Genomic DNA, 19,781 nt, shown 5'->3' with positions numbered 1-19,781 from the left:
GCTTCATTGAATTCTACCCGCTCAACACCAGTTTCATTCAACAGTAAAGAGAAGGCTCAGGGGCGCAGGCCTTATGGGAAGAATTGCAAAGAAAAAGCCACTTTTGAAACAGAAAATCAAAAAGATGTGGGGTGAAATGTTACCTGAGTATCTGGACAAACTGACAGCTAGAATGCAAAGGATCTGCAAAGTTGTCATTGCTGCACATGGAGGATTTTTTTGATGAGAACACTTTGAAGTAGTTTAAGAAGTTCTGAACATTCTTTTCAAATTGTAATAGTCATTTTTCCCGTTATTAATGTCCTGACGATGCATTGTGATCAGTTGAATGACACTTTGGTGGATAAAAGTACCAACTTCTTTCCATAAGAGCAAAATCTGTACATTATTCCAAACTTTTGGCCGCCAGTGTATATATTTTAAAAAGTCCACAGACATGTTATGAAATATTTGTATTACTGGTAGATGTAATGTATTTCATGTTGTTCTTATCCCAAATGCAATTATTTCATGCTGTTAGTTTTTGGTATAAAGTTTGGTGTCTATGATCCTATCCACAGGTGTGGCTGCGATAGGAGGTGCTTTCACAGAAAAGATAATCAAGAACATGGCCTCTTTCAATGAACGGCCTATCATTTTTGCCCTCAGCAATCCCACAAGCAAAGCTGAGTGCACAGCAGAGCAGTGCTACCAGCTCACGGAGGTAATAAACACCAATAAAAAACTAAAAAAAACTATAAAGTGCTTTTGAAAGGGGCGTTGACCAACACTGTCCTTTCAGGAACAGACTGAACTTGCCATGTAGCAGTTTTAAGCTAGTCTCGTGTAGCTAAACCTTTGAATAAAATGGCAAAGGTCTAGGATCAATAGCAGCTTCAATTGACCAAGAACTGCCCAGTTAGATAGGAAAAGCCCTCTAACTGACATGTAAAGTGGTTAATCACAGCTGGTTTAGTCGTCAGATGCTATTAGGGTTATCAGAGATATGTCCTTCCATAATAAAAGAGCATCATGGGGAAAGATTTAATTTATATAATGGCGCGTGAGTCTCTGCAAGTGATTGCTTGGAAAACACACAGGAAAATAGCGGAAAATGTGTACAGAGTCTAAGTAAAGCACAGAAATCCTCATCACATAGTATTTCATAGACATAACTAAGTAAAGAAAGCATAAAATGCAGCTCTGCTCATGGATATCTGCTTTACTTTCTGCAACAGGATGTGCCTCAAACGAAACTCGAAATAACTTTTAAAGATTCAGTGTCACTAACCTGACAAACTTGGACAAATCCGGTGATTATTTTGCTCTCAAAAACAGCCATTGTGTCAACGCAGAAACTTCTTAACATGATTCTGTTTCCTGGTGGAGTGATGAAAGTCCTATGTTACTTGCAGATGTTCCATCAAACAAGCCAATCAGATTTGCGCTGAGTGGTTCGAGAAAGTGTTTTCCAATTTTGTGTGCATCACGGAGTGTGCACGGACTGTGGGCATGCCGTCTGAGGCTGAGACTAGTATCAAACTGGTCTTAACACTCTAAATGGGTATGTGTGTATCACAGGGAAGGGGCATATTTGCCAGCGGAAGCCCCTTTAAAAAGGTGACTTTGGCAGATGGACGCACCTTCTACCCAGGCCAGGGAAACAATGCCTATGTTTTCCCTGGAGTGGCATTGGGAGTCATCGCCTGTGGTGTTCGCCATATCTCGGATGATATTTTCCTTACCACAGCAGAGGTAAATGCGATCTCACAGTAACAGTAATGTACAGTAAATATGACTGTGTGCTTCAACACAAAACACCTTGACCACAGATGTATTTACAGTGTGAAACCAAAGATACCAAATTATTAAGAGCTGAACAGCTTATATGACGGCACTTCTGATTTCTCTTTCAGGCGATAGCCGACATGGTTACTGAGGAGCATCTGGCTGAGGGTAGACTGTACCCCCCCCTGAACACCATCAGAGAAGTGTCCTTCAAAATTGCTGTTAAGGTCAGTAACTGTTCCCATACACATATGAAGTCTTCTTTATCAAGTCTACTTTTCGGCATCCTTGAAAAAATGTGAAATGAGTCCATGGTAAAAAAAATTGTGATCAGCTGTTTTTTATTGGTTTTATATAAAGGTCAGTTACAGATTGCCCAGATTCTTCACATGAATCATAACGAAAAACTGAGATTAATTAATTTAGTGAAGTGGGTTGTAAGAGCTGTCCGATCAAGTAATGGATATGATGGTAAAGGAATATGCTTTTTATGCTTGTATCTTTTCAGTGGTATTCTATTAACTGTGTTTTTTCCCTTTCCTTTCAAACCATCTTTTCTTTCAGATTGTAGACTATGCCTACAAGCAGGGCATTGCCTCATTTTACCCTGAACCCAAAGATAAAGAGGCGTTTGTTTTGTCCCAAGTCTACAACTCTGACTACGACTCCTTTACCCTGGATTCATACAGCTGGCCCAAGGAAGCCATGAAGCTTCAGAATATTTAGAATATAAAACTAATACCCTCTCCACCCTCTATAAAGGGATTTATTCATATCGATCACATGCCTTATATCTCAGTTCATAATCGTCTGATGTTAAATACCCTGCTCCAAGCCACCCAGTCCTAAAACAGTAGCTGCACCAACTGGTTTCAGGCAGCATGTCGACACGAGATTGCTCTATATCCACTGAGGACTAAAATGATAAAAGAATGCAGTGTTCATTCAAGCTCACTATGTCTTTGCCTCCAGTGACCACCAGATCAGTGGCCCTAATTAAAAGGGATAACCAGCTCTCTGTTTACAGCAGTTACAAACTCAGTTACATTTGTTCTCCTCTCCAGTCTTTCAATATTAGCATTTCAACATTTTTATTCACTTATCCACTCCAACAGTTTGCCATTTCTTATGGCAACTGTCACTCCTGGAAATGCAAATATCAGTTATTTTTGTACAGCATCTCCCACTAGGAAAAGACAGAATGTCTGGTTGAAATGAAAAGGAATTTCCATTACTTAGGTAAGGTAGTTATCCAGTTGATTGTAGTGTAAATTAAGTGCTTTTGCGATTGTATTATTCTTTTTTTTTTTTTTTTAAACAAAAGTTTTACCTGTTGGGACATAAAGGTTATGCCAAAGTTTGTCTGATTTTTAATGTATTGTTGTCAAGTTGCAGTAAGTACTGAACATTGTTAGCTTGAAAGATAACCACCTGAGAAGCAAGCTATTTGTCTGTGTTCATTGCGGCATGTGGAATTGTTTTTATGGTTTCTCTTTATTTAGCAATATGCTTTGCTTATGTGTAACGCACAACTATTGAATTCTATTTTTGGATATTCAGGGAGATTTTGAAGGGACAGTGACTTTTAAATAAACTGTTTAAACAAAAAAAAATATTGTTGAGTTTTGGAACACTTTGGACTAAGAGTTGTGGTGGTTATGGAACCCCACAGTTGTCCATTACAACATTTTGTTCTGGTTTTCTGTCAAACTGTTGACAACCACAAGAGCTAATTTGGCTTCCTCTAGGCAAGCATAGTTTACCTAAAATTTGTTAAAGCAGCATAAAGTTGATTCTGGACTTAATCAGCTCCAAAAGTAAATGTGTTTTGTATACACTCTCCATGGGTACACCAAGGTTAAACAAATAAACAATTGGCTTCCCTTTAAGATATGATAGTCTCTCCTCTGGATAGCACTGTTGCCATAGGCATGGGCCTCAGCTCAGCAAACAACACCCTTACGAAAATTGAGAGTTCATGGCAAACTTGCTGTAAATTTGCCACTGATAATTTTCACATGCAAATGTACGGAATGAAATATGTGCCACTGGGATTTGAACTTGAATTTTAGGACTTGAATTTGAACATGTTCACTTGAACTTGAATTACATTCAGACGATAAATTCAAATGTACGTGGCATGAATTCAGATAAAAATTTTTAATACACTGATTCAGGTTTTATATTCAGATTCGGGTAAATTTGACGAAGACATCCGGGGTGCTCAGGAAGAGCAGTTGAGCCTGTATGTAATCGAACTCCCTCTTGACCAATCACAACGTAGCTCGCAGTTCACAGTTAGAAAAGGAAAGGTGTGAAATAGTGCCAACATGGTATCATGGCTGAACGAGAGCCTTATAAATAATAAATAATTATTTGTTTTTTTTTATATTGGTTTTGTAAACAAATAATGAAATAAGTCGTTTTTTTTTTCGAATTTGAATTCCTAATTGAATATGAAATGAACGAATGATACACGGAATACGCAGCCTTCGAAACAAGACACATTAAAAAAAAATGTAATCTGAATTTAAATTTTTGAATTCGTGCCACATACATTTGAATTTCAGGTTTGATTTAATTCATGTTCAAATAAACATGTTTAAATTCAAGTCCTAAAATTCAAGTTCAAATCCCAATGGCACACAATTCATTCCATAATTGTAAAACTTCGTTGCCATGACGATGTAATGACAGTAAAAACTATGATTTAAACAACTTTACAGCTCAAATAATACATGTGTTTTAAAAGAAGAATTCATGTAAGTGCTTTTATAAATTTATAAGCTTCACATTTTTACCTTTTAGACCTTCCAAAAAGTTGGCCCCGTTCACTTCCATTGTAAGTGCCTCGTTGTAACTGCTTCTTTTTACTTTTCTTTTTTTTTTTTTAAGAAAAGAAGAGACGAGTCGAAGTTATATTTTGTGGTAATCAACATTATTCCACAAATGCTGTTGATTGAGCTTAACTTGTATTGAACCTGGAATATTCCTTTAACATTGAATCGTTTTAGTTGATACACTTATTGATTATACTGATTATAAACAAGATGAACTTCAAACATTCTCCATTTATTTATTTTACATGACTGAATCTGACTACATTAGGTTACACAAACAAAATTAGATCAGGTAGACAATTACAGGTAACATCAGGTAGAAAAAGCTCCTAAAGGTAACATCAATATATGAAGAATATGGAGTGAAACCTGATTATTTATCCAGGTGTCTATAGTAGGTGGTATTCAATCTCACCCCAAAGAGGATGGAATTGTTCCAATCCAATTCTTCCAATTCAATACAACCTCATATTTCAAAAGTGTCTGCAATTACTGGCCTATCTGGTACCATTATATGAAGTAGTAGGCATCGTCTTGAAGGCAACAGCTCAAATTGAGAGTGGAAAGGATGTGTGTCGTCTCATCTTTCATAATACTATTAGTCTTTTTTTTTATTTTTTTTTTTTTTTTTTATCACCTGCTGCTCGTAGAATTGTTTCTTGGGTTGTTTTATTTTTCCACTGTTTTTGAAGGGATCAGACAATCCCAAAAAGATTAAATGTTACTATATTGGATTGTTGGATATTCCATCCAGGGGTAGGGCAAAATGGATGCCAATACAGAAACAATTATTCCTTTGTAATTGATAAATGTCTTTCATTATGGAAAATGAATTTCTGAAAATGTTAATTTAATGTGTTGATTTTGTGTTGTCTCTGAACAAGAGACGTCTTGTCTTTAGAAAGGCAGAACACTTTTAATATGGTAAAAATGACCAAGCTATTAAAATACATTTCATGAATCTGCCATGATATTGGATGTTTGTGAATACAAGTTGAGCTTCTTTTTTTTTTTTTAATCTGTCAGTACATTGACCATGACATTACACATGTGCTCACACACTTAACTGAAGCTAAGCAGCTTGATTTATCCAGCACATGACCAACTCACTTCTCAAATGACTAGATTCATGTCACTATTTTTTAAACAACAATTATAACTGATTTAACAAAAACAATCCATATCTTAAATATGTAACATTACCAAATATTTTTATACCATTTGTACATTTTAAGTATGGCAGTTCTGATGCAACTTCGCCAGCAGAAAATTAACAATTATTCTATAATTCATTCTGTAGGCCATATGACATGAAAAGCTGTGTTAATCTTGTGGTCCAGAAAATGTGTGTACTGTATGTGTATGTCTGCATAAATCAGAGAGTGTATTTCTGTTAGGAAAAGAGATAAGTAGGTGCTGCAAACTCTCAGATAAGTGGGACTGAGCACAAGAAGATAAAGAGATGAGAGGGTGTGAAGCATCAGCTCATCATTCAGCCTCAACGTTTATCAAATATATAACAAGTAATCTTCTCTAAGCTTTTTCTTTGCTTTTGCCTAACACCTAACCACCAAATCAGGGAATGAGTTTGTTCTGAAACAATTATATTCTGCCACAACCATGTAATGATGTTTGGTAGTTAAATAAAGTAATGTATGCTTTGTCTTGTCGAGGCTTCAGTTGAGAACTCTCCCACGCAGCCAAAGAAAAAACGTATATACTAAGTTTAATAGGGATAGTTCAACATAAAATGAAACTTCTCTCATCATTTACTCACCTTGATGGATTGTCATCAATCAACAAAATTCTTGCAAAGAATGGATTAATTAGCAAAAGGCATGATCGGTTATTATCTGTTTTCTAAAAAACATGAATCACTATCAAAAGTAATTACTCATAATTTTAGGTTTACTTTGATGTGCTTGGATAATACAGACAAATGAAACATTCAAGAAAAGAAAACAACCTTTTAGTCAAAATCCTGTACTTTCATAAGACATTTACACACAAGTTAACACAATTGATGCTTAACGAGCAATTTTATTTTGCTGAGTCAAATATATGAGATTTTGTAAATGAAAGATCCATTAGTGCAGAAAAATATTGCAAAAATTATTAGTTTAAAACATTCCTCTATACTTGACAAAAAAGATATATATATATTAGTTAGGGATAGTTCACCCAAATTCTGTCATCATATAATCACACTCATGTCTTTCAAAATCTGTATGACTTTCTTTCTTCAGTGGAACACAAATGGAATTGTAAAGCAGTTTTCCTCAGTCACCATTCACTTTCATTGCATCTTTTTTCCATACACTAAAAGTAAATGGTGACTGTGGCTAATATTCTGCTTAATTTCTCCTTTTATGTTCTATAACAGAAAGTAAATCACACAGTGAGTAAATGATGAGTAAATAAGTCATAAGACAAGGAGGGATCATGATACTAGTCTACTGACACGTTCTTCAGGAAAGTTAATGGGCTACTAAAATGCGGATTAAAATCATAATGATATTGCTTAATTTTGTATTGCCAGCAAAATCATGGTGAATATATTGTGGATATTCCATTTATTGCCCAGCCCTAATTCTCACATATTAAAATGATTGGATAGATAACAGATAACAAGGGCTGGTCTCAAACACAGAGGTACGAGAAAATGTGAAGAGCAGCTTTTGGTCTCACCATCCAAAACTATCCCCTTAATAAATCACTGCTCTGCCCACAAGCACTTCCAAATATTCCAAGTTTAGCTTTGCATTAGCTAACTCCGCCTTCTCTTTCTCCTAACTGGACAGATGTGGGAAAGGATGAAGTGAATCATGTTTGATATGATGGCAGGTGGAGGGTGTAGCTGATGAGGATGGTGATGAGCAAGGGTCATCTCCCAGGCATCCACCAGCTGGACATTCAGTCCTTTAAACATGGCTCTGAGCACCATATCAAGTTGTTGAGAGAACCAATCGCTGTTGTATAAGCTGGTTTCCGGATCCAGTTTCTGGAGGTTGGCTGTGCGGAGCAGCACCAATGTCGCTGGTTCCCGGTTCAACAGTCGAATCACTGCCCTGCGAATGTGCCGCAGGCGCCGTATGAACACCTGCACTGGGAAAGTGCTGAAATGTGACCAGATGCTAATCAAAACCACTGTGTCTGAGCCCCCTCGTAAGGCGTCCAGCTCATTGGAGATATAGTGCAGTTCAGCTGCATAAACATATGTGAACCGGATCGGCGGCCCGTGGCAGCGGTACCTTAACAGTATGTTGTTGCTGCTGTCTGCCGCCATGTGTGGGCCAACATTCTTCAGGCTATGAAAATTGAATTCCTTGAATTCTAAACATAAAACAGAGCAAAAAAGAGAGGGTATATGATATGAAATTAAAGATAAGGATGTACAAATAGATTTTAGACTTTAAAGGCATAGTTCACTCAAAAATAAAAATTCAGAAATGTACTCGCCTTAGTGTCGCACCAAACCAGTGTGACTTACTTTATTCTGTGGAATGCAAAAGGACATTTTGCAAGTCTTCACAAGGTTTACTGGCCATTATGTAAGTGGAAAGTGACTCCAGTCTTTCAAGCTTGAAAAAGAACAAAAAAACAAAACAAACAAACCATAAAACAAAAGCAAAAGTGATCGATACGACTCATACACATATTTAAAATCTTCTGAAGCAATATGATCACTTTGTACTTTGAATAGAAAAAAGTCCTTATTTACTCTCAAATCAAATCATATTAATAAAGTAAAGCACTTAAAGGGATAGTTATATCTCAGCTCTGTTGGCCCTTACAATGCAACTGAATAGTGACCAAACCTTTTAAAACTCCAAAAATCCCATAAAGACCACATAAAAGTAATCCATAAGTCTCCAGTGGTTAAATCCAACAGATAATTTTTTTTTTTTTTTTTTTTTTACCATAAATATCCACTTTCACTTTCAAACTGAAGAGAATGTGAAAGTGGAGATTTATAGTAAAAAAGGACTTAAATATTGATCTGTTTCTCACCCGCACCTTTCATATCACGTCTGAAGACATGGATTAAACCACTGGAGTCTTATAGATTACTTTTATGTAGCCTTTATGTGATTTTTGGAGCTTCAAATGTCACTTGCATTGTAAGGACCTACAGAGCTGAGATATTCTTCTAAAAATCTTTGTTGGTGTTCTGAAGAAGAAAGAAAGTCAAACACATCTGGAATGGTATGAGGGTAAATAAAAGAGAGAATTAAAATTTTTGGGTGAACTATCCCTTTAAATAAAATACAGCAACTGTGTTGATAACACCAAATCTCACTGGTTCTCATCACGCCTCTTGACCAAACATCGGTCACTTGGAATATAGTGCATGAGACGTTGTAATCTCTTTTACTGTGGTATAGTGTTTTTTTGTCCTTTTCGAGCTTGACAGACTGGAGTTACTGCTCACTTACATTGTGACTCATATGAACCCTGTAAAAATTCACCTTTTGTGTTCCACAAAAGAAAGGTCAAACGGGTTTGGAGTGACTTTAGGGTGAGTAAATAATGACATAATTAAGTATTCCTTTAAGAAAAAGTTTAAAACAGTTCCATAAAAAAATAAAAAAAAATAAAAAAATGTGGTTAACGTTTCAACTCATGTAACGAGTCTTCTTCAGAACATTACAACAAACTTTGTGATGTCAATTTCAAACCAAACAAATTGACAAAGTTTGTTGTAATGTTCTGAAGAAGATGTCGAAACGTTAACCACATGGTTTTGGATTATAGTTATTATTGGAGCAGTGAGTAAGTTTGTGAGTTTTTCTGTTTTTTATAGTATCTTTTTTTTTTTTACTCTGCACCTTACAAAGCTCGTTTTGGTGTGCGTGTGTTCTTACAAACTTTAAAAGCAGTTCCAAAAATATTTCTGACCTGGAACATTAGCAATGAGATATTCGTACAACTGTCGGACAGTGGAGTCTCCATACATGTACACCATCTTCCCTCTAAGACACTGGGTAATGGCTGAAGAGTCATTAAACTGGCGCATGGTGACACCACTCAATGGCCTCCACAATCCTTGGTAGTAATACCCGGAGGGAATGTATTCAAGGTTTTTCTCTTTGGTTTGTTCTGGAAGTAAGCAGGTGTAATTTAAAAGAAATGTAAAGAATAAGTGTTTGACCTGGTTTTGAAAGCATTCAAGTATATTGCAGGCATAATGTTACTGTATTTTGATCACAAAATTAAGCTTTTCATTCTGCTGAGGAGAAGGACATTTTAATTCTACATGGCAGACTGCTCATGAAATGAAATTCCTACCCAGGAACCATTTATTGAAACAAAATAATTACAATAATTTTGAATTTAAAGAGGACGTTTACATACTGTATGAGTCTTAAAGGTACAGCAGCAAAAAACTAAACTAAAAAACAGCATATTTTATTCTGAGGGTCAGAGGGAGGGGGACAATGGTCATGAAAAACCATGACTATTATTACGTCTACATTGATAAAAAATGCATGAAATGACATTTTTTGTGTTGAGTATGATATAATATTTAGCTTTTATAGTCTTTAAATGAATACAGTCACCTTTGATGAATTGTAACATACTGTATATGTGTCTGAGATAGTCCACGGTACCTTTAGAAGCAGGTTGAACAATCACATTCTCCATCCCTGCAGCATGTATTGGTATTTTGATATTTATTCCGCTAGAACAAAACAAAATAAGAGTCTCATTCATGAAGAAAACTGAAAAGCAATCCAATAACTATTTAAAGGAATAGCACCCAAAAATGTAAATTCGGACATCATTAAATCACCCTCATGTTGTTCCAAACACGTGTGACTTTCTTTCTTCTGTAGAACACAAGAGGAGATGTAAGGCAGAACGACAGCATGCAATTAAAGTGAATGGTGACCGAGGATAACAAACTACCTAACTCTTCTTTTGGTTTCCACATAAGCAAGAATTTGATACAGGTTTGGACCAAAATGAGGGTGAGTAAATTATGACAGAATTTTAATTTTTGGGTCAACTATCCCTTTAAGGATAACATTTATTGAATCACACATAAAAGAACATATCGTTAATTTTAATAATCTGCTGGTATTATTGACAAACAGAAGACAATCTCTAAGAATATACATTAGTTCCATGACAAATGCAGAAATTATTGTTACAGCTCACACACCTTTGGAAGAACTGTGACTCGTACACAGTGAGCAGGTGTTTTTTATAGCCCCCTTTTGAGTGGTTGATTCGTGTGTCACAGCCCAACATTTTGGGCTTATAACAGTACCAAGGTTCTCCGGTCTGGGGGTCTGTATAATTGCAAAGCGGCTGCTGATTAACAGGCAGACACAGATTACAAACAGTGGTCTCAGTGAGATACCCTGAGCGGAAGAGGCTCTTGAAAAAGACTCGGTCCGATTGCTCCTCTCTCAGTCGCCTGAGTACCATCACCGCTTCACTGGAGTGAACCATGGTCAGTTCCACCTGTACAACACCAGCCCAAAGCAGTGGGAAAAACACTGTGTAGTTTCCATCTCTGTGGTCATGTACCTGCCCTGTCACACCTGCCCCCAGTTCTGGTGTGTGAAGCCGTGCAACTAGGAAGTCTCCTCCGTGTTTTTTAGGCTGACCAATAAAGTTTTGCATCTGTACCTTCACTACGAGCTGTCCACCCACCTGCAGCTCCCCAGAGTTTTGGATTATATAATAGCTTTGTGCAGGATCACTACTTTGGCGCAAGGGCAACCCTAAGACCAGTGGCTCTGGCCAGGCAATGGATTTGAGAAGATTGCTCTCCTCTCTGGTCTCCTCTGTGGAGGGCTTTTGGCCAAGGTGGACACAATAAGAATAGTTGAACTTCTCAGGTAGCAACAATTCTGAGGTCTTCAAGGCAGACTGTATGCTGTTTTGAAGCTGATAGAAGGTAGATACTGTCTGACATGTCCAGTGCTGCAGTGGACAAAAATGGCAAGGATTTATTAAATCAAGTCAAGTTATTTTTATTCATATAGAGCTTTTCACAATAAACATATTTTTGAAGCAGCTTTATTGAAAATTATGCCTTAATGTCTTTAAGTGACTGTAGCAAAGGAAAAACACCATAATATGTTTAGTTAGTAATCGACTAATTAAGTACTCGTTCTGCACTAGTTAGTCAACTATTAAAAACACTACTCGAATAGCCGCTGTGGATATGTGTCTTTGAGGAGTTGGATGAGAGAAGGAAACATGATGGCGTCTTTGTGTGCTTTCAGGCAAAACCAAGTGTGGCAATACTTGTAATATTTTGATTATTATTGAGTCCTACTCTATTGGTATTCAGTTCTTGGAGTCATGCATACCAACGGACAAGGTTCTGTTTTTATGTTGGAAAGGAAAATGCAAAGCGGTACGAGAAACTCAGACGCTTATCAGACCAGTATGTGCGTTAAATATCTGAACACAGGCATTGCATCACTAAGCTGACGCATATGGGGAGTGTCCTTCTACACAACCTAGTTGAAACCTCTCTACAATAACGGCAATTCTAATATTGGCTATGGCGTTTGAGTCCCGCCCTTTCCTCGTGGTGAGTTGAGCGCAGATACCTCCACACGTGCTATGTCTCCGTGGCAACGCGCTCAACAAGCCACGTGATAAGATGCGTGGATTGACGGTCTCAGACACGGAGGCAGCTGGGATTCGTCCTCCGCCACCCGGATTGAGGTGAGTCACTATGCCAGCACGAGGACTTAAAGCACATTGGGAATTGGGCATTCCAAATTGGGAGAAAATCCCCCCCCCCCCCAAAAAAAATGATACATTCTCTTAAAGCAAGTCTAAATATCTTATATGTTGCTTTTCAAGTAAATGTATCTTGTTTTAAGGATTTTTAGACAATTTTAAATGAAAAACAAGACAAAAACACCTGATATATGATTTTTGAATATGATTTTTTGCAGTTAATGTTTTACTGAATTAAACTTAATAAAAACTATTTTTTTTCCCTTTAATTCAGTGAATGTCATTTAGAGGAATTTTTAAAAGAAGATTTTGTCCTCTTTATTGTTAGTAAACACATTTAATACAAACTTTTAAATCAGGGACAAGCTGAATAATCGGTTAAGTGCTAATGATTAATCGTTGCAATAATCACAGAATAGTCAAATAATCGTTCTAATAATTGTTCGATTAATCGATTATCAAAATAATCGTTAGTTGCAGCCCTAGTGAGCGGCAGTTCTGCAGATGGAAATACCATGTTAATGAGAGAGGTCAACAGAGAATGGCCAGACTGGTTCGAGCTTTCAGAAAGGCTACGGTAACTCAGATAACCATTCTGTACAACTGTAGTGAGCAGAACAGAATCTGAGAATGCAAAACACATCGAACCTTGAGGCAGATGGGCTACAGCAGCAGAAGACAATGTCGGGCACTTTATTAGGACCATAGTGTTCCAAATAAAGTGCTCAGTGAGTGTAGCCCCAGTTATGCTCTTATTTCTATAAATTCCTGATAAATGTATCACTTAGGGTTAGGTCAGTTAATCAGGGTTAATATTACTTGCTAACAATATTAAAAATCCAAAATACAAGTTATAGACTTCTACTCACTTCCAATGAGGTGATATTCCACAGCAGGAATATGAGTCCTATCAGTGCCAACAAAGTAAAGAAAGGGAAATATTTGGGCAGGAGTCTCTCCATGGTTTCCTCTCTGTCATCCTCCTGTCCAGTACTATAGTAGGCCTTGGCTGGCTATAATCACCAACTAATCAATAAGACAAAAAAGAATGGTGAGATGGGGCATATTTTACAAATTAAAAAAAGATTTCATAGTGGCTGTCCTCTCAGAATATGAAAAGTCATGTAGAACACAATTTTATACACTGGCGGCTAAATGTTTGGAATAATGTACAGATTTTGCTGTTTCATAAGGAAATTGGTACTTTAATTCACCAAAGTGGCATTCAACTGATCACAAAGTATAGTCAGGACATTACTGATGTAAAAAACAGCCCCATCACTATTTGAAAAAAGTCATTTTTGAGAGACAGGTCCCATTTTCAGCAGACATCACTCCAACACCTTATCCTTGAGTAATCATGATAAATTGCTAATTTGTTACTAGAAAATCACTTGCCATTATATCAAACACAGTTGAAAGCTATTTGGTTCATTAAATGAAGCTTAACATTGTCTTTGTTTTTGAGTTGCCACAGTATGCAACAGAGTGGCATGTCTTAAGGTCAATATCAAATCAAAAATGGCAAAAAAGAAACTGCTTTCTCTAAAAACTTGTCAGTCACTCATTGTTTTGAGGATTGAAGGCTACACAATGCTTGAAATTGCCCAAAAACTGAAGATTTCATACAAAGGTGTACACTACAGTCTTCAAAGGACAACTGGCTCTAACAAGGACAGAAAGAGATGTGGAAGGCCAGATGTACAATTAAACAAGAGGATAAGTACATCAGAGTCTCTAGTTTGAGAAATAGATGCCTCACATGTCCTCAACTGACAGCTTCATTGAATTCTACCCGCTCAACACCAGTTTCATGTACAACAGAAAAGAGAAGACTCAGGCGTGCAGGCCTTATGGGAAGAATTGCAAAGAAAAAACACTTTTGAAACAGAAAATCAAAAAGAAAAGGTTAGAGTGGGCAAAGAAACAGACATTGGACAACAGATAATTGGAAAAGAGTGTTATGGATCTTAACCCCACTGAGCTTTTGTGGGATCAGCTAGACTGTAAGGTGCATGAGAAGTGCCCGACAAGACTGCCACATCTATGGCAAGTGCTACAGGAAGTGTGGGGTGAAATGTCACCTGAGTATCTGGACAAACTGACAGCTAGAATGCCAAGGATCTGCAAAGCTGTAATTGCTGCACATTGAGGATTTTTTGATGAGAACTCTTTGAAGTAGTTTAAGAAGTTCTGAATATTTTTTTTTCAAATTGTAATAGTAATTTTTCATGTTATTAATGTCCTGACTATACATTGTGATCAGTTGAATGGCACTTTGGTGAATAAAAGTACCAATTTCTTTCCATAAGAGCAAAATCTGTACATTATTCCAAACTTTTGGCCACCAGTGTATATAATATTCAAGATACTGTAAAGTAACAATACATTATGCAGGCTACTAACCAGTAGCAGATAAGTTGCAAAGTGAGATTGGTCTTACAAGGATTTTTTCAGTTTTTGTTTTTTGGTGACTTGATCCCAACATCTAACAAAAAGTAATATACAATATACAATACAATTTAAATACAGTACAGCACAATACACAGTTTTGGTGTATTTTGCAAAGATGAAACAGAAGCGAAATAGAGTCAGAATAAACACTGTTACTTAAAGATGCAATACCGGAATAAATGTGGTTTGATGTTGGATATTTATCAGTGTCATGGTTTTATGTATTTTTGTTCATGTTTTGTGTTAATGTCTTTTATTTTGGAAGTTTAGTTCCTGTTTTATAGTCATGTGATCATCCTGTTTCCCTCCATGTTCATGTGTCTTGTTTTCATTGGTTTATTGTTTTAACTCGTTATCAGTTTTAATTAGTTGTTGGATTGTTCAAGTCAAGTCAAGTCAAGGCAAGTTTATGTTTTGTTTCACGTTTGGATTTACGGTTGTTGGATTTCACGTATGTAAATAAACTGCACCTGGGTTCTAACTTCATCATCGTCTTCGTCAGCCTGTCTTTACCAGCAACGTTACAGAATACCTGACCACAAAATGAACCCAGCAGTTCATCTTCTTCATTTACATCAGGGGAATCATCCCCTGGAGGAATATGTAGAGGACTTTTGTGCTCTGGCCAGCAGGGTCGATTTTAATGAGATTGCCCTCAAGGCTGAATGAGCCAATCTCCTCCTTGATGCCAGATGACCGGAATACCTACAGCCTGACTCAATTTATCGACCTTGCCCTACTGATATGTTCATTGTTCACTGTGGGGGAGGTGGACGCCAAGCCAGAGTTCCACGTCATGGCCGCCGAGCCAGAGTTCCACTTTTTAAGGTTTATGAAGCACACATACACCTAAGACAAAAGTATTACAATTTGTATGAAGATCAGTCATCATAATCGTGAAAGCCCTAAAACAGACAATTAATCGTCATAATCACAATTATTTATTTAAATAGCTTATTGTTACTTACAGCAGATGATCCCGAGCCCCAAACAACATAACAAGGTGCAGAGATGTTTAAATAATATCCACAGAGAGACATGAACTTGGCTTGCAACACTAGCCTAGCTTTCAACACTGTCAGACACGCCGTGTACACAATTGCACTTCCTCTTGAGACTTTCTAAGTACCTGCCTGAAGGAGAGAAGCCACAAGCAGTCAGAGTGTGGCGGCGGGGGCGTGGTTGAGTGTTCGTCCCGGAGAAAAAGCGGTAAGGGTGCACACACCTGAGCGCTAAAATGTCTAACACCTGTTTCTGATTGCAGTAAGTACTGGGGAGAGCGATAAAAAGGGACCATGCCAGTGACGAAAAGAGAGAGAGCTACCAGACAGAAAGAGACTGAATTGAGTTATGACTGTGATCTGCTGAGTTTTATGCTGAAAAGCCGTTTTTAGTTTGTTTAATTACTTATACCTTTGAGTTGAAATCCCAAGTTTCCCGTTTCCTCCTTTCCCACCCAACGAACCTTCTCACACTGGTGCTGAAACCCAGGATACTGGAAGAAATACGCCGGCATGGAGTCCTCGCAGTTGGCGGAAGTCATCAAGTCCGCCAGTATGCACCATGCGCAACATCAGGCCCTGCTTGAGCTACGCCAGGACCAGGTTCGCCAATTCCAGGAGGTGCTCCAAGTTCAAGCAGAGGACCGGCATGAGATCCAGAGCCTACTACACCAGGAGAAAGCCCTGGCCGCGACCCCAGACCCAGCAGCCCCCATGCCTCCAGTCGCCCTCATGAAGATGGGGGCAGAAGATTATCCCAAGGTCTTCTTGGATTTATACAAGAGGATGGCCGAGATCTGGGGCTGGCCGCGTGCTCAATTGGCAGCCAGACTTATCCTACCTTTGTCCGGGGAAGCTCAGCTCACGGCACAACTACTGGTGGCAAATCTCCTGGTGTATGACGATCTGAGGAAGACCATCCTGCAGTGGGTCGGTCGCAGCCCTGAGCAATACCGACAACTCTTCCGGTTGATGAAGATGGATGTGAGCGGCCGCCCGTTTGCCTTCACTCAATAGCTCCAGAATGCCTGCCAGAAGTGGCTGCTGGCTGAGGACTGCGACGAGTCATCGATCTTGTGGTACTGGAACAGCTTATCCATCGTCTACTGAAAGGAACGGCGGAGTGGGTCCAGTGCCACCACCCGGCATTACTGGAGGAGGCCGTCCAACTGGCGGAGGACCATATGTTGGTGTATCAGAGGGCGGAAGAGCCCTCCCACTCTCTCTCTCTCTCCCCTCCCCCTCACTCTGTTCCTCTACTGCAGCCCATCCCAGTTCCTCGAAGGCGTGGAAATGTGCTGCAAAAGCCAGCTCCCCATTCGCGGGGGTTTGTCCCGCCACCTGTGGCCCGTGTGTCTCATCGCTCTCCCCCTCAAGTGGATGTACCCGCCTACACAGGTGCGGGCGTAACGCCTGGGCCGGCCTGCTAGAGTTGCGGGATCCAGGGCACTTCCGGGACCAATGCCCAGTGATGGAGCTGGGAACTGTGGTCTAGGTCCCACGACAATCCACAGGCTGCCCCCAATCGAGCCGGAGCGTACAGAATACTGGTGAGTGTTAAGGGGAGTACACATCAAGCCTTGGCCTCAGACAAATGAGGATACAACCCAATTGTTAATACCGCAGAGCCTTCGGGAAATGTTATTCCAGACGGCTCATTATAATCCAATGGCAGGTCACTTATGGCAGGAAAAGACACTGAACTGACTAATGGCCCATTTCTATTGGCCAGGCATTCGTGGGGATGTTCGCAGGTGGCGTGCGGCATGCCATAAATGTCAGCTGGTGAATCCTCCGGCCACACCAAGAGCGCCATTGCACCACTTAATCTGTTAATCGAGGTCCCCATTGAAAGAATTGGCATGGACCTTGTGGGGCCATTAGAGCAGATAGCATGCGGACATCGCTTTGTATTAGTTCTGGTGGACTATGCGATGCGAAATCCGGAAGCAGTGCCTCTGCGCAACATCTCAGCACGTATTGTTGCGGAGGCACTCTTCAGAATAATCTCCCATGTGGGGATTCCAAAAAATCCTCACTGATCAAGGCACTACATTTATGTCACGAACACTACGCGAACTGTGCGAATTATTGGGTATTAAATCGATTCGCACCAGTGTTTGCCATCCACAAACATATGGGTTGGTGGACCGATTTAATAAAACCCTGAAAAATAACGGGACCACACCAGAGACGAAAAGAGCGAGAGCTACCAGACAGAAAGAGACTGAATTGAGTTATGACTGTGATTTGCTGAGTGTTATGCTGAAAAGCCATTTTTAGTTTAAAGTTATACCTTTGTGTTGAAATCCCAAGTTTCCCGTTTCCTCCTTTCCCACCCAAAGAATCTTCTCACACAGAGATTCTCAGCTGCAAGCAAACAAACCGTAACAAATTATCTGCGAAAATGTCAGCGTTAATTCAACTATCGGCACGAAAATAACATTTGAATTTTCCCGGTTATCAGCCAAGAACCAGATAGCACACATTAATCTCTGAAATGTGTGTTTTAGAGCGTTTCATCTTGAAAGCATTGCATTCTAATTAACATCTGATATAGACATCTTAAAAAGAGAAGATATACATACATTCTAAATCAGAGGTGTCATGCCCATTCATACTGATTGGGCACTTGCCCCTTTAGATTTCTGAGTAAAGAGGATTTTGAATGGATTATTTTAAATCCCAAAAACTTATTTGCACCTTAAATTAAATTATTATTGCATGTAAAAAACAATATCTGTGGCAGAAATCTTTAATAACATGCCTAATGGTGGTTTTTCTCATGTAATGCATGGAAAATGCACAAAAGAGATGGCAACAAAGAAAAAAGTAATACTGCCTGAATACGTCAAAAATGCACTCTAGATCAAAAAATGGAATCAAATGCAACTATTACAAATACACAATTGTTAGCAAACAACTGAAAATGTTATTGTTCAATAAAAAAAAGTGAGTGTGATACTATTGTTGACCTTGGTGGAGAGAAAACGTATTGCAGATGAGCAAACAATCTTTAAAAAAAAAAAAAAAAAAGGATCTTCCACATATAAACACACATAAAGTAAATGTCTGTGTGATGACCAGTGTATATAATTTCAGGGTAATATATTGGCCACCGATATCATGCACCCCTACATTGTAGAATATTTTATTGTAACCTTTGTGTTTGAAATTTGAAAATAGTCTTTTGGCAGACTGAAGGAGAGAATTTGGCAAGATTTTAACCTGCCAACAAAATCATCGCAAATATATCATAAATATTCAACATATCCCCCAGCCACTTCAGATAATTGATGCAACATCCCATAGATTTTTTTTTTTTTTAACACATTTTACACCAAAATAAGATTTATTATGCACAGCGCAAGTTTTATATAAGAGAGTAAAATCAACTTGAGTTAAAAATGTTTGAGTGCTCTTTCCACTAGCCTACTTCTCTTCGTTTTGTAGTTTTTAGAGGGTCCCTATCTTCCTTCGACTATACCCTGGTTAGCACATTTATAAAATCTACGCGTTGCAATACGTAAAGGCGGATTAAGACAAATAAACTACGATATGTGTTCTTTCATATTCTAAATGCATGTCAAATAGACACATTTGTATGCTATTAAGCCAAACTGTTAATGATCTATTTAAGTCTTTCGATACTTAATGTCTGACAAAGATAGGCTAACTTTAGACAAGATACCCAATTTCTATCGAGAATGCGTAGTTGCTCATAAAAAACGAAATTACCGCGCGGCTCTAAATAGATAAACGCAATGACTTATGTCTTCAAGGCTTTGGATGAGTGTTGCATAGACAGGGCTCTCACCTCCTGCAAAGATGCTCCCATCCTGTACATGCTGCTGCTGACTGCTTAGTTAATAGCCATTGTGACAGCAAAATGAAACATTCAGTCCAAATAAGGTAGACTAACGATATGAGTTACTCAGTAGTGAACTGAAGCAGACCAGACTGAAGGTTTAGAGGACATGCAGCAGTGCATGCATTTCAAGAGACTGAC

The 19,781-nt window shown here is 38.5% G+C and overlaps 2 protein-coding genes across 5 annotated transcripts in view; one reads left to right on the top strand and one right to left on the bottom strand.

Moving 5' to 3' along the window:
- The window catches only part of LOC127446732 (NADP-dependent malic enzyme-like), a 13,014-nt gene extending 9,634 nt beyond the window's left edge, over positions 1–3,380 (top strand). Inside the window, exons 12-15 of the mRNA XM_051707876.1 lie at positions 561–703; positions 1,561–1,734; positions 1,896–1,994; positions 2,332–3,380. Coding sequence (XP_051563836.1) covers positions 561–703; positions 1,561–1,734; positions 1,896–1,994; positions 2,332–2,493 — 578 coding nt within the window. The 3' untranslated portion in view covers positions 2,494–3,380. The remainder of the gene's footprint in view (positions 1–560; positions 704–1,560; positions 1,735–1,895; positions 1,995–2,331) is intronic.
- LOC127446733 (NXPE family member 3-like) lies at positions 3,055–19,781 on the bottom strand. 4 transcript variants are annotated; one of them, XM_051707877.1, is made up of 7 exons: positions 19,590–19,781; positions 18,069–18,142; positions 13,187–13,343; positions 10,774–11,543; positions 10,220–10,290; positions 9,507–9,707; positions 3,055–7,940 (listed from the first exon to the last, which is right to left on the bottom strand). In XM_051707877.1, the coding sequence occupies exons 3-7, from the start codon at positions 13,277–13,279 to the stop codon at positions 7,375–7,377; spliced, it is 1,701 nt and encodes a 566-aa protein (XP_051563837.1). In that variant the 5' UTR covers positions 13,280–13,343; positions 18,069–18,142; positions 19,590–19,781; the 3' UTR covers positions 3,055–7,374. The 4 variants fall into 4 exon arrangements, with proteins under 4 accessions (XP_051563837.1, XP_051563840.1, XP_051563838.1 ...); XM_051707880.1 differs by lacking the exon at positions 9,507–9,707; XM_051707878.1 differs by lacking the exon at positions 18,069–18,142.

Source organism: Myxocyprinus asiaticus, chromosome 10 (genome assembly GCF_019703515.2).
Source record: "Myxocyprinus asiaticus isolate MX2 ecotype Aquarium Trade chromosome 10, UBuf_Myxa_2, whole genome shotgun sequence".
Taxonomy (NCBI): Eukaryota; Metazoa; Chordata; class Actinopteri; order Cypriniformes; family Catostomidae; genus Myxocyprinus; species Myxocyprinus asiaticus.
Note: the sequence above shows the minus strand (reverse complement) of the source record. Positions and strands in the feature narration are given on the sequence as shown.

Excerpts from the sequence above, each read along its gene's own strand:
- LOC127446733 (XM_051707877.1), bottom strand. The coding sequence starts at position 13,279 with ATGGAGAGACTCCTGCCCAAATATTTCCCTTTCTTTACTTTGTTGGCA. Across the intron at positions 10,291-10,773 it reads GAGTCACAGTTCTTCCAAAG|CGGAATAAATATCAAAATAC; the intron begins GTGTGTGAGCTG and ends GTTTTGTTCTAG. Across the intron at positions 7,941-9,506 it reads TCTCATTGCTAATGTTCCAG|AATTCAAGGAATTCAATTTT; the intron begins GTCAGAAATATT and ends TTTTATGTTTAG.